Source organism: Danio rerio, chromosome 15 (assembly GCF_052040795.2).
Source record: "Danio rerio strain M-AB ecotype USA chromosome 15, GRCz13ab, whole genome shotgun sequence".
NCBI lineage: Eukaryota > Metazoa > Chordata > Actinopteri > Cypriniformes > Danionidae > Danio > Danio rerio.
This window is the reverse complement of record NC_141035.1, coordinates 24002133-24017154: the sequence shown is the minus strand read 5'-3', so window position 1 is coordinate 24017154 and position 15022 is coordinate 24002133. Positions and strand designations below refer to the sequence as shown.

At 36.3% G+C, this 15022-nt stretch overlaps 2 protein-coding genes across 3 annotated transcripts in view; both read right to left on the bottom strand.

The window, feature by feature from the left end:
- Positions 1–15022, bottom strand: part of LOC101886227 (ovostatin) — a 370063-nt gene that overhangs the window by 239262 nt on the left and 115779 nt on the right. The window lies entirely within an intron of this gene.
- The window catches only part of ubash3bb (ubiquitin associated and SH3 domain containing Bb), a 44430-nt gene continuing 41913 nt past the window's right edge, over positions 12506–15022 (bottom strand). Inside the window, exons 11-14 of one of the 2 annotated variants that reach the window (XM_087283235.1) lie at positions 13711–13855; positions 13523–13629; positions 13329–13438; positions 12506–13161 (exon numbers count right to left, since the gene is read on the bottom strand). In XM_087283235.1, coding sequence (XP_087139361.1) covers positions 13024–13161; positions 13329–13438; positions 13523–13629; positions 13711–13855 — 500 coding nt within the window. In that variant the 3' untranslated portion in view covers positions 12506–13023. The remainder of the gene's footprint in view (positions 13162–13328; positions 13439–13522; positions 13630–13710; positions 13856–15022) is intronic. The other variant, NM_001128755.1, reaches the window with a different exon arrangement.

Below are 15022 nucleotides of genomic sequence, written 5' to 3'. Positions count from 1 at the left end.
AAATTCATTTTCTTTTGGGCTTAATCCCTTTATTCATCAGGGGTCGCCAAAGCGCAATGGACCGCCATCTTATCCAGAATATATTTTGTACAGTGGATCGCCTTCCAGCAGCAACCCAGTACTGGAAAACTCCCATCTTATACACTCTCTCATGCACACACATAATCTACGGACAATTTAGTTCATTCAATTCACCTATAGCGCATGTCTTTGGACTGTGGGAGAAACCACAGCACACGCAGGAAACCCACACTAACAAAGGGGAGAACAAGCAAACTCTACACAGACCTTACTCTACGTAGAAATTCTGTTATAATATTTACTATTTAATACTTTATATTTAATATTTAGCCTTAAATTGTTCCGAACTTGTTTAATTTTATTTCATTTGTTAAAAAGAAAAAAGCATATTTTGACGAAATCTAGAAACCTGCATGATAATGTGATTTCAGTCTGTTTTCATTTATATATACCAAGTAGCCATTTAATAAATGCTATAATGTCATTAACTAAGAAATAACTTAAGATGACACAAGAATTCATCATCCTAACAGAGCTTGTGTTAAAAACCAACCGACTGTACAGTACCCCTTACATAATAACGCAGACTTAATTTCAAGTGCAACACAAAACATAAAAGAGAATTAAGTCACAAAATGGAGCAATTAATTGGTCAAATTACGAATAATTGTTTGCCATCTCAAACTGAATTCTAGTAAAACTCCAGGACTGCTATCATTTACAGTATGCTTTTTTTATGCATATCCACCCAAGGGAAGAATGAGACACACCTCCCATGGTGTTTTTCAGCGCGTTTTCGCTCTTCTATCTGTGTGCCACTGTCTGGATAACTCTGATAAGAGCCTTGTCTCAGCCTCCATGCAGCTCTATTTGCCATTTCACTGATCAACCGGATGAGACTTTTTTTGCTCACTGAGTGTAGCAAAACAAACCGTTGCTTTCACACATGCATGCACACTTATCACAGACTGCACTATCGCAGACAAAAACATGCACGACCCATGGAATCACTGCTTATATTCTCCACAAACACACGCTGAGCTGATAAGAACGAAGAGCAAATAGACTAATTCTAGAAAACATGCTTTACTGGAACAAGCCTCTATTCAGAGAAAATGACAAAACGAATCAAAAAGGGTTTCATTAATTTATCAAAATAAAGATACAGGTTGATCTTAAATCTGATAAATACTGCTAAAATCTAAATTTGTCAGAAAAGATTATGTGATGAAAAGTGTATAGGGTACTTCTGCCATGCTCGGGCGATTCTCTCTCCTGCCCCAATTTCTCAGAGAATCTGTCTGCATTCAAACCAGGTTGTACAATGAGGACATTAGTCCTTTGAGACATTCTCTCAGCCTCCCTCCAGCTCTCTTTCACACACTCTCACTTTTTCTCCCTCCACTCACTTTTTTCCTGCCTTTGCTTGATTGTCATCTTACAATGAGAACCCTACCCCATTCTTTGTTATTTCTCTTGCTTTTAAGTACCTGTCTATCATGAAACGTCCCTGGACACCAAACAAATGCAGGGTTAACGTCTTACCTCCAATACACCATCCTTCATTATTGGGTGGGAAATTAAGTCTTAAAGCACACATTTTAGTTGATCAGAGGTAGTGCTACACATCTCATAAAATAATGACAGTGAAAATTATCACAATATGAAGTCTGCATGTCTATATCAATAAAGGGTGATGTTTTATTGTATTATTATACTGTATATACTGTGTATTAATGGTAACACTTTACAATAAGGTTCATTAGTTAATACATTTACTAACATGAACTAATCATGAACAACACTTGTACAGCATTTATTAATCATAATTGAACATTTACTAATGCATTATTAACATTCAAGTCCATGCATGTTAACATTAGATAATGCACCATGAGTTAACATGAACTAACAATGAACTACTGTATTTTCATTAACTAACGTTTAATAACATGAATAAATACTGTAGTAAATGTGTTGTTCATTGTTTGTTCATGTTAGTAAATGCATTAATTAACATTAACTAATGAACCTTATTGTAAAGTGTGACCGTGTGTGTGTGTGTATGTGTGTGTGTGCGTGAGGCCAGCAAACACAACGTAGCTTTCAGTTAAAGTTTCCATAAGTATACTTTATAGATAAAGGTCTATTGCGCTGCATATTATGATTTTATCTTAATAATTTTGCGCGCAAGCAAAGAGATTAAAAAAAACAGCATAGGTGTTTGGTAGATCTGTATGCATTATGCATTATTTATTAATTTAGGCTATTTTTTTTTTTTTTTTTTTTTTTGCGGGTCAGCTGTGTTGAGGAGAACTATTTTTATCTTTCCGAACTGGTTTAACAATTAAGTTTCGCTTAGTTTTATTACGACTAAAAAATAATAAAGTTACTTTAATAACTTAAGGTATTACAGGATGAACATGAGTTTGCTTTGCATATATTGCAGACTTATGATGCAGATGTTAAAAAACAATGTTGCATGCAGCTTTTTATTTTTATATAACTCTGTAACATAAAAGTAATATAATGTTTTGACAATGTATAGCGCTATGAAATCAATGCATTCAGCTATGAATTACTAAAACGTATTGAAAAGGATTTCTTTGTGACTTTTAAAACTAGTAGCTCGAACCACGGGTAGTCGAGTAATTCAAGTATTGTTTTGAAAAGAAATCGATTAGCAGAAACCAGTAGTCGTGCCAGCGCTAATATATATATATATATATATATATATATATATATATATATATATATATATATATATATATATATATATAAATATAGACATAGATTAAATTTTTAATCTAGAATAATCTAGATTAAATTGGCTCATTTGAATTCTGCCGAAGGCATTCAGAATATGTGTGCTACCTGAATAATAAGTCTTTGAGAACAGGTTTCTCAGGCCAGTTGGCGCATTAGAGCAGGGGCTTATCTCCTGTTTCCAAAATGCATCACAAACTGCTTGAGAAACTGTTCTACTATGATAATTGGTGATGAAAACAAATGATGTTCAATAAGATGTAGCCTACTTCTGTTTACTAACTTTTTATTCAGTTACACATGAATTTTGAACTGTAGACCTACATAAGCTCCAAACAGCAAATTTTGATCACCTTAATCCATAACTAAAAGTCATAACTAAACTAAATAAAAATGGAATTAAGACGCGGAGTATGCATGTATTAGTGGAATTATTAAAGTAAACAACGCGTTCAAACTATTGCCGTCTTGTAGGACTTTTCACCATATTTTCCCACAAGTTTCACACACGCGGCTGTCAGTAAAGGACCACACAGACACACACATATTGCGAAATGCGGAAGTTTTTTGTCTTTCCATTTGGCGTGCGTTATTAAATTCCATAACACTCTCACCAGTCCTTACTCCTTATTTGCATTTAATACTCCAGTTTGTCACGGGGGCATAAATTAAATGTTCATGAGTTGAAGTGAAACTGCCAAACTGCAGTTAAAGTCTTATTTGATTCAGAAAGACACTTTTTTTTGTCAGACGGCACATCGGTCAGGTATACATCCACGCTAAATTATGAAGGTGAAAGTCATCATAGCTTGTGTAGAATAGACCCATCTCTCAACCCAACTTTGAGAATAGATTAACGACAATATTTTTTAACGCGATATAAGAGTCTCGCATTAATGCAGCACGTAAACGCAGATAACAGTAGAATTAGAAAAACTTGCAAGATTTTATAATGTTCCTACAAACCAGGCATTTGGATCACAATATTTTCTGAAATTATTGTGATAATAACTATATCAATAATAATCATTCAAATTTATTACATGGTCTGTCGTAATTCTCAATTCCGATTGGCAGGAAGGTGTGCAATAAAATCAATATGATGCACAGATAATTCCATTTAGTTTTGATTACAGTTTGATATAAATGCTCTTTCCTCAAACATAAGTAGTAACAATATAGGACCTCAGTGACAGCTGCAGAGCCTTCATTCATCTGTGTGATCCAGCCTGATCTCACAAGAAAACGTAAGTATTTTACGTTTTGTCAGTTTAGTGGCACCCAACCCCAAATCCAAGCATCATTGGGGGAAGAGCAAATCATACTAAATTGTATGAATTAGATCATACAAATTCATGCGAATTAGCCACTAAATCAAAAAGTTACAAATTGTCGAAACATTGTGTTGGTGTGATCTGCAGGACAGCGACGCAGTGGCACAGTAGGTAGTGCTGTCGCCTCACAGCAAGAAGGTCGCTGGTTCGAGCCTTGGCTGGGTCAGTTGCCGTTTCTGTGTGGAGTTTGCATGTTCTCTCTGCGTTCGCGTGGATTTCCTCCAGGTGTTCCGGTTTCATCCATAGTACAAAGACATGTGGTACAGGTCAATTGGGTGGGCTAAACTGTCCGTAGTGTATGAGTGTGGATGAGTGTGTGTGGATGTTTCCCAGAGATGGGTTGCAGCTGGAAGGGCATCCGCTACGTTAAAACATGCTAGATAAGTTGGCAGCTGAGGCGACCCCGGATTAATAAAGAGACTAAGCCAAAAAGAAAGAAATGATCTGCAGGACACTGACATGTGCTTCACCATGGAGCCAATGTGGCTCATCCAACAGACAAAAGGCTCAAAAATATTTGAGAAGTGGTAGCCAGCACATGTTACAATGAGCTATAAGATATGCACTTTTTTTTTTACTTGCACTCACATGATCTCTCTTGCAGATGGGGTTTCTCCCTCTATTTGCCTGTGACTGATTAAAAAGTGGGAGACCTATGTTGTAACTGACAAAATTCTGTCAAGTAAAAGAGCCTCTGTTAGGCACTTGTTTAAACCTTGGCAAATGGTTAAGTGGGCCAGTGGGATAATCAATGGCTTCCAGTGCATTAAAAGAATGCACAGGTGGTTAAATTCATTTAACAAACAGCAATCCATTGATTATGCTTTACATTTCAAAACAAAAAAAGTACAATAACTTTAGAGGAAAGATTTTTTTTCCTTTTTACAAAAAAACTGTGTTTTAAGCCACAAGGTATTATCCGTTTCATTCATACTGAACAGTAGAAGGCGCCCTCGTGCAGAAATAACACATATGCATCACAAGTCAAGACATCAACAATAAAGATTGTGGAAGAAGAAACAATGAGAAAAAGATAAATTGATATGAGAACAATTATTGGTTTACTTGGGTTTTTCAAGCCATCATGGATATTTTGTTATACAAATAAAATATATATTTTATGCTAATTGATCTAGCCTTTATCACTGTATTAAATGCGTTAAAATAGTATGATTTCTTCTTGATTTCCTGTGTGCCATGAAACCATGTCTGGTCACATAATAAAGTTTTTCCAAACACTCAACTGATGTTATAAAGTAAATTTAGAGCGTTGCCTGTATTGCACATGTGCTACTGTAGTACATTTATTCAGTGCACAGACCAATTGCAGGTGGATATCGCTACAAACCACATTTTTGGGGAACTCAAAAGACATTGATGTTTAATAAAAAAAATGTCATTTCAATTTATTGGATACACGTTTTGATTACTTAAAATAAAAAAAAAGAAGCCAGAAAAAAATTATTCCTAAAGTTATTGCGGCATTTTTAAAACAACCTACTTTTCATCAGGGTAACACATAGCCTACTGCAGTTGGGCAGTCTTAAAAATGTCATGTATGAGCATGTCTAATATGTCATATTTTATTTATGTTCTGTATGTGTCTGTGTATTTTGTCGCAAGGATTTGGCAAGTGTATACATCCATTCATTAATTTTCTTTTTGGCTTATTCCTTTTATTAATCTGTGGTCGCCACAGCGGAATGAACCACCAGCTTATCCAGCATAGAGTATGTTTCACGCAGCGGATGCCTTCCAGCTGCAACCCATCACTGGGAAACATCCATACACACTCATTCACACATATACACTAAGGCCAATTTAGCCTTCCCCTATACCATGTCTTTGGATTTGCGGGGGAAACCGGAGCACCCGGAAACCCACGCCAACACGAGGAAAACATCCAAACTTCACACAGAAATGCCAACTGACCCAGCTGAGGCTCGAACCAGCAACCTTCTTGCTGTAAGGCGACTGTGCTACCCACTGTGTCACAGTGACGCCAAGTGTATACAGTTCTCTAAAAAAATACTGAATAAAAATTTCATTACAAAAAAATGGAACTCAATTATTGGAAATTAAAACAGGAAAATTTGGAATAAAAAAACTTTAAAAAATTGGTGGAGGGTGGATTTCATAAGTTGTCTCATCTTACAACATACAAAATACCTCACAATGTAATATATTCCAAAAATTCATGTTGCATTGTTTATTCCATTTAAAACGATTTGAATTTTAAATGAATTAGCTAATATTACTGCCACAATTTCAAAAGTGTTTACACTAAATGTCAGTGTTTTGTCTAAATGAATAGCCTGATTAGTGTAGTGGGTGTCAGAGTGACAACAAAGGAGGGAATTAAACAGGGGAGGACTGCTCCAGATGATTGCAGATCAGTCTTTAAGGTCAAAGGTTATGGGAAAAGGGAGGTAAAATGAGCACTCGCGCTGAGGTGAAGGTGCTTGTCTGACTGGGCAAGAACAAAACGTTGAACTGAGGTGCAGAAAAGGGGGAGGAGGATTGTCATTACCGAGACCACAATAAAAGGTTTAAGCCTGTGACCCTTCAAAGCCAAAATAATGCCAATTAAGCTTAAAGAGACCCTAGCATGGGTTCAGCCAGTGGCTCTTAGACCTGCTTTAATGACCACTTCAGCCAGTCAAACAGCTCTTATTGTCCGTACGAGAAAAAACTACATCAAAAACAAAGGCGGTACATTTAGTGGCTTTCTCAGGTCACGCCTTACCATAACACTGACCGGCAAGCCAATACCCTGACCCTATGACTTTACCAAGTGAAAACAAATAAGAGAGTGGTTTAATTCTGAAATGCATGAAAGACAGCAGTTGCCTGTCTCATTGATGCTGAAAAGCATGTGGTTGTCTGTGCTTCATGTGTAAATAAATACAAAGAAATGACATATTTTGAGACAGCTAAATCTCAACAAATAATGTGTGGACTATTTCCATGTCAAGTAAATCAAAGAAAAATCCCATTTATGTGCATTTGCAAAGCCATTGCTAACCTCAAGAGCCTGGAACAAAGATCTGTGTCATCATCATCAGCAGCAGCATTCACAATCATCTGCAAGCAGAAATAAAAATATGTATCACATTTAACATATCTGCATTTTAGGATACTAATGATGCTCATTAAAAAAGCAGCAAACAGCAGATGGCAGTGTTGCCCTCATTGCTATTAGAATTTTTTCAAATTGAAATTATTTATATAGATTTAGTTTCTTTTTTAATATCAATCAGAATGTTTAAAGTTATATTTTATGTATTCCAGCTGTCGATAAAAAGAAACTGCAATTGCTCCTCACAGTGTTTTTTTTTATCTAAAAGACTAGGAGCACCTGCACAATCCCACAATAGACCTTTTGTGTGCAAGTCTGTGTCTAAAAACTGCCCTTGAACTAAATGAGCTTAACAACAAGCGAAAAGTAGAAAACTCACAGGTTCTACATTGTTGCTGTGTGAACCAATGAAGCCGCCGGTTGCATCTCGCCATATGAAGCTCTATTGCCTCCTGTTGGAAATAAATGGAAGTTTCTCATGTTTGATTTCATTTAGCTTGATTGGTATTGTGGTTATTTTCATTCCCTATTGCATTCAGACATTTTTTAACAGATTTTGATATCTATAATGTAGACAAAAATCACATTTCAAGACCCATATGATAGAATAAGTGTATATAACAGAAAAACATTTTCCTTTTTTTGTTTAATAAACTGCTTTTTTGCTCAAAGTTTTTACAAAATCTAATACACAAAATAATACCAATAATTAAATATACATATATGATAAAATTATCGTTAAAAATATTACTACATGAAACAAATAATGTAATTTATTCACAAAAAAATCTACTCTTTGTTTTCCCACCTGGATATAAAGTTAGAAAAATTAACAAACTTACCTGAAATGTTCTGATCAAAAAACAAAAAATAATAATAATCTGTGCCTAATTAAAATAAAATGTTCCACTTAAAAGACTACCAAACCTTTCCTTTTCCACATAGTGTGGCTGCACAAACTAGCTACGAACGAATAGTGATCAAGCAAATAAAACAGTATCAACACTGAGAAGACAATGTTATTCCAGTGAGACTTCTGTTGGCTCATAAATGGAGAGCCAGCAGCTCAGTGTCTTTACATCCTCTCTCTCTCTCTCTCTCTCTCTCTGTATGTGTGTGTGTGTGCGCGTGCTCCTTTCACTCCACGTATGCCTTAGCCATCGGCATTACACTAATATATGTCTTGTCTTTAAGAGGGCACTTCCCTTTTTTCTCTCTTTTTGACTGGAACTGAAATCAATGGTCACGCAATTACAGAATGTGGATTTGTCAAGCGATGTCTGGCTGCTAAAGTGCGTGTGGGGAGCACTATACAAATACCCAATAAGGAGTTCAATAAGAGCAGTAACACTGCTGATTGCCGACTACGGGCCCATCAAAACCAGACGGCCAGTTCCAGGTGTTTTATTCTGTGGAGAGGCAATATTGCATATTGGCAAAGAACATCAATGTTCACTCAAACGTCTCACAGCGGCCTATCGACTCTCCACCAGGGAGCAGAGTCAACCGTTTGGAAGTTATAGCTCCTTTCAAACTGTTTTAAGATAGGAACAAACGTTCAGAGCTGGAAAGTGCTGTCTCGAGAGGCTCCGTCACCGATAATTAGTGATCAATCACGAATTAGTTTAAAAGCTTGAAAAGAACACTGAGAGCATTATTAGATTGCAGAGATTCACTGCTCTCCAATAATGACTTGGATTTTTAGAGGAATGAAACCCTCCAATCGTTTGTCAGTCTCCTCTATTGCCAATCAGGCCCATTAATCAGGAGAAGGTCCAACCGGTCCACATCTGAAAGATTGCAGGTGCCAAACAGAAAGAAAGGGGGGAAAAGACTGCTTTTACAGCTTGTGTAATTAGAGGACATTAACACATGGAATCATCTTCTTCAGGTCCTTCTTTGTGTGCTAAGTATACTTTAAGTATTTAATATTGCTATCACCGAGTCATGAAATGCTACTAGGGCTTGAAAGAGTCATCAGAGAGTCATTTATGTCAGCTCTGGCACTGGAAGCTAAACAAAAAAGTATTTGCCAATATTGTTTTCACATATTACGTTTTAATTTTCAAAGCATGCTTACTAGTTTGTGTAGAGGTTTATAATTATGCTCCTTTAATGTAACATGTCTAGAATACTTCTATGTCTGACGACTGAAACACTTCCGAAAGGAGCTGACCTGAACTGACCAACTCAGGGTAATTGAACAAATGCATCAATGGAGCATTTATTCAATCTAATTTCAGGATGCTACCAGAGGGGATATTTATCGAAGAGAACAAATATGTTTAATGGATCTGATTAGCCTACAAATCACAGATCGAATAAAGACGCCTTACATCAAAGGTTAAACCAGGACTTAAATTAACGGTTTACTTATGATGTCCTCAAAAAACCCAAACACCCCTTGCTTTTACTTAGTGTCTTGGGTGGCCTTACAGATTGGGCCTTACTGATTCAGTCTGAGAAAAAAAGCAGCCATTATATACTTCTCATTTCAGTTATCTTAACACAAAGTTTTCTAAACTTGTTAATTTGACAGTTTGCTATTGATACACTGACATATTGGTGTAACTTTAATGTACAACTGAAAAATATGACGTAATTGATAAAGGCGCGAAACAACCAAGTAAAGTGTTCCGTGAATGAGATTGATTAAAGCCATCAATTAAGATTATGGTCTCTATACTTTAATTTTCAGTGTTTTTAAAGTAGGTTTTCGTAACTCATCCTGTCCCAAAACGGCTCTTGGCTTGATTTCATAGGCTACAGTATGGAATGATTAACGTTAACGTTACCTATTAGTATCCTGGGTCATCAATGTGTCATCAATGTGCACTAAAGTTAATATTTTAGACTCATTTTGAGCGCTTTCAGTTTTAAAAGCCACTAAGGTGATTCGTCAAACATATTACCCAAAGTAAAAGTCATTAATTTCAGTTCTGTGTAGAAACAAATTGTGATGCTCATCTTTTACCCTGAAGACATTATGAACTCATCCGTATTTTTAAGTCTGATGCACAACTTTAGTCTGGATAAACCTTGTCAGGACTAACATAGTGACACATTAAACATCAGATTGTTTGTGACTGGCGGTTATTGTACAGCATTAAGTTGCATTTTGTTGACGGTCATATCCATTATATTTCTATCACTTACCGTCTTTCGTGAGGTGTTGAAAGTGAAGTATGGTAAACAACTATAGCTTCCTCCTCTTCTCTGCTATTGGTCGAAAAACAAACGCCCGCCTTAAAATCACGCCATTGGTTTAGCCATATAGTCTATCTAGCAATTTTAAAATTAGGCCTATACTTATTACTAATTTTACAATCCTTAACAATCAAAATCAACTATTTTTAAAATGAAATTATCAACTAAGAAAAAAAATTAAAATAATAAAAAAGCATCCATTCCTCTGCTTAATTACTCAAAATGAGCAAACCATTTAACAGCTAGTTTTATATATGGTGCTAGCAGAAGCCATGATACGAACAAAGTTGCTAGTTGAAATTGCTGAACCATAATTAAATATGGAATATGGATGAAAATGCCTTATTAACAGTTAAGTTTGCAAGTAACTGTGGGCAGTTAAAGGTTCTCTGATGAGCTTTGAAATGTGCATTGTGCATTTCTGTTGATCTGAGCCGTATTTTCAACTGAAATATAACGATAATGCAGGACTTAGAACATAGATACATACACTAAATATCGCATACGTACCCTGAGCATGCGTCAATAGCACCGCCACATTTGTACAGTGCTCCCAGGACATAGGACAGAGGCAGTACATTTCATAGGTATGATTTTGTTTTTTACATTTTTGTATTTTACGAACTTTTGTGCTCAACAAGTATTGATGATAATACAGTCACTTACTGCCCTGACCATAAGACAAAGTAGCACAAACTCGCACTAAATGTCAGGCTTATGCTAGTTTTGTTGATTAAACAAACAAACAATGTAAATGAAATATGACAACAAGATGCTGCGATGCCAGAAACTTGTATCGTTGGCGGCTAATGTCGAGTTCAGACTGCATGATTTTATCCCCGATTTTGACTCGCCGACAGGTTTTAAGAAATTGCCTACTAATGCCTGAAATCACAGGTAAATCGGTGCTCGTGCACGTGAGTGACAATCACACAGTATGAACTATCAAAAACGTGATCTGAGAGAATCGCAAATGAGTCGCTGATGCCTGTGAGATATTTGGCGTGCTAAATATCTGGAGCTGTCGGTGATTCAAATTATGCCGTGTGAAATTAGTTTAAGAGAACGAGTCGTCAACTGAGATTCATTCACAAACGAATCGCTCCCTGCGTTAGAACGTGAAGTGAAAGCAAGAGAGGGGTGTGTTTCAGGACATGGATTAGATCAAATGTAACAGGTAGGGAGTATAATACATTTTCATGCACACAAACACATGCTCTTTGTCTGGAATGCCTGTGCGATTACTTATCCTTTGATGAGTCTTAGAAAAGTGATGTAAAATTATAATTTTCCTAATGTAAAAAAAACTTGCATACTGATCACCGGGAAAACTCCCGATCATAGATAAATGTATATATGTGTATATATCTCGGGCTCTGGATGGACAGTCCTCCACTGCACCTTGGTCTCACATTCATTTCAAAGGAGCGCTACCCTGTACCAAAATGACAGCTCTATCATTCCTTCCACTCGACATCAATAGCGTAGGCGACATCTAATATAAATATCTATGGACATAGAGTAACCCCTCTCCAATAGTGTTTAGTTTTAAACAGCTCTGTCAGTTAGAGTGGTTGAGCTGTAGCGCAAAAAACAATAAAAAGTAGGTGAGACGCGTCTTGAGGGAAGCGGGGCATATGAATTATTAAAGACCAGATTTGATTTGAAGTATGAGTTGATGTAAAAAAAAATAAATATATATATATATATATATATATATATATATATATATATACACACACACACAAATAAAAAAATTGCAAACTTTGGATGGATTGTCTTAATGTGAATTTTTTCACTGTTTTGGAGCACACATACTGATACTAACACCTAAATTTTAATTTGATAGACTTTAAAAATTAATTGTTCAGAAGGTGTTTTACTAATTAATAATAAAAAACACAAACTGTTAATGTTTAAAAAAATGTGTGATTGTTAATAATTCAATTATGTATTTCAAAATAAATCTGGTCTCATAAAAATTGTTGACAAATCATGGATACATAATGACATCATCGCTTTAAGCTACCCAGAAAATTAGTTGGCACCACTGTCTGCTGTACCAGTTTGCTCAAATAAACAAAAGAGTGAACAAAGCTTTTACATCTTAGCTTTTCAACGATTAATTACAATATAAATATTTTATTTTACAAAGTACACACTTTAGCTTTAATGTAAAGATATTACAAATACATTTGATATCCATTCAGCTATGCTAAAACAAATATTACACATTTTATGCATTCAAGTTACATTTGCAAGAGAAATGACTGAGACATTGCTGCCTTTAAGCTCTTGAACATCTCATTGCAAATTTGTACATATTTGCATGTCAGGAAGTGATCTGTAATCTACAATAAGTGCTGCATTAAGCCACTGTGCATTTAAACATGTTAAAAGTGACATCCAATGCCCTGAGAAAGCCTCTTTAAAGGCTCAGTAAACACTACCACAAATGTTCATTATTCAGTGCCGTTTGCAAACAAAAAATCTGCCACATCTTGTATCAATATATTATTTGCATAACTCAAACATGAATGTGACAGAAATATTCTCTCAGTTGTGTGCTTCCTGTGCAGGTAACATTTCAGTCTCTTTTGGACACTGCAGATGCGCTCATTCTTGCTGTAAGGTTTCTCTCCAGCTGAAGCTGTGGTTCGGCCCATGAGTCAAGGGAAGAATTGGTGGATCCACAAGCTGCCAGATTCCTGAGTCCCCTTGCTCCTCACAGGCACACAAACCCAGGTATGGAATCTGGACGGAAAGACCAGCTTTGAAAAGTCCATCTTTTAATGATTTTATGTGCAAAACAATGAATCACATTTTTTTAGCTGGGTACTTTTACATAGGATGTCACATATCCTGGCAGTATTTGATGAGATTGATCTGCCTGTAAAATGTTTAAAAAGGGTGAAGCTAACCTTACGGACTACTTGCACAAAGTCTTTAGAATTCTGTGAAGAAAGACCCTGGAGTTGGCGAGTGCAGGCCTCCAAAGAGGAAGCATGTCCCACAAACAGAATATTTTTACCTGTTGTAAAAAAAGATCCACTATTAGTACATGTGAGAGAGAATCATAAGCACTTGAGTTGAAGCAGCATTTATAATCACTTACCCTTATTTTTGCAGTAGGCCAAAATGTCTTTGGTCACCTGGTTGCTGCGACTAATGTATGTTTCATACGCCTCGGAGACAGTTAGTTTGCTGATGGGCATGTGAGGTCTGTGGAAATGCAACTGTGAATAAGGACAGAACTGGACATATGCTCCTACACAAAAAAGTCTATGATAACTTTGTTTTTACCTGTAAGTTGTGTCCACATTAAGATTGGCTGCAGCAAGATCTGTAGGGGGTATCCAAGCAGGCAAAGATGTTCCTGACACCCATTTAGTCCACTCAAACAGCCCAGGCTCCACTCGAATGCTTAGTCTGCCTTCTTGCTGCATTCCTAGAGAAAGGGGCAAAGACACTGGGGTGACTTTTCTTCAGAATTCTTTGATTATAAAGCTCAAAAGTATGGCCTTTTCTGTATTTGAAATATATTTTAACATACAAGTTAACATATAAGGCACTTCTGAGCAGCAAATGTATTGTGCAGTCCCTCCAGAATTTAGCGATTCTACAATTACAGAATTGAATGCAGATATAAACAAATAGTGCCAAATTTTGAGGAGCTTGCACTTATTTTTATTGCTGCTGATTTTACTAAAAGATTTGAGAGGGGTCTGGATACAGACTGGATGCAGTTGCAAGCTGAGCTGCATGCAATGCTTTATGGATACACCTAACCCTCACAGTGATGTCAACTAGCTCCAGTGAGTGTATTGAGTCTGACATTGCGAGTCTGTAATATACAGTCTTGCAAATATAAGTCTGCATCTAGATATTATTGTAAGAATTGGGCCAGCCAGGACGCTTTTCAAATTCCTTACAACCATCTGCAATGTTTTAGATTAAAAACCCCTTAAGTTACCTCAAGTTGTCAGACACAGAAGGGTACTACGGTTAACCTTAGCTGTGTGATCCATTTTAGATACGTCAGTATAAATTGGGTATTCATACACATAAATATATAGCTTCACAAGTGGGTCCTCATATTTTTGTGTCCATGCCATTTAAAGAATTAAAATCGGCTGGTCTGATGGCCCATTCACACGGGGCGTCAGCATTGACGTTCAAGTGCCAACAGCAGTGTCAGCCAATCATATCGCTTTATCCAAACACCCCAGCTCAGACTGTCAATTGCGGACTTATTTTATTGGCTGACGCTGCTATGACGATTGTGTCAGCCCCAACTTCAGACACACCTTCCGTCAAGCATTGATGCTGAAGCCCTGTGTGAATTCGGTGTTACAAATATTTACATGCTCTAACATGCTGTGACAAGCAATTAGTTTGATTTACTTAAAAAATGGAGTAAACTCATTGCTTTAATAGCGATTCATTGACTTTTCTTAAAAAGTGAGTAAATAAAATGCCTGAAAATTATTAAGAAAATATATTATGTGCATAATTATAAAAATTAAGCTGAGTTAACTTAATCAGTCCAATGGATTAACTCACTTTTTAAAGTAAAATCAACGTGTTACTTTTAAGGCAACATGTAAACACGTTT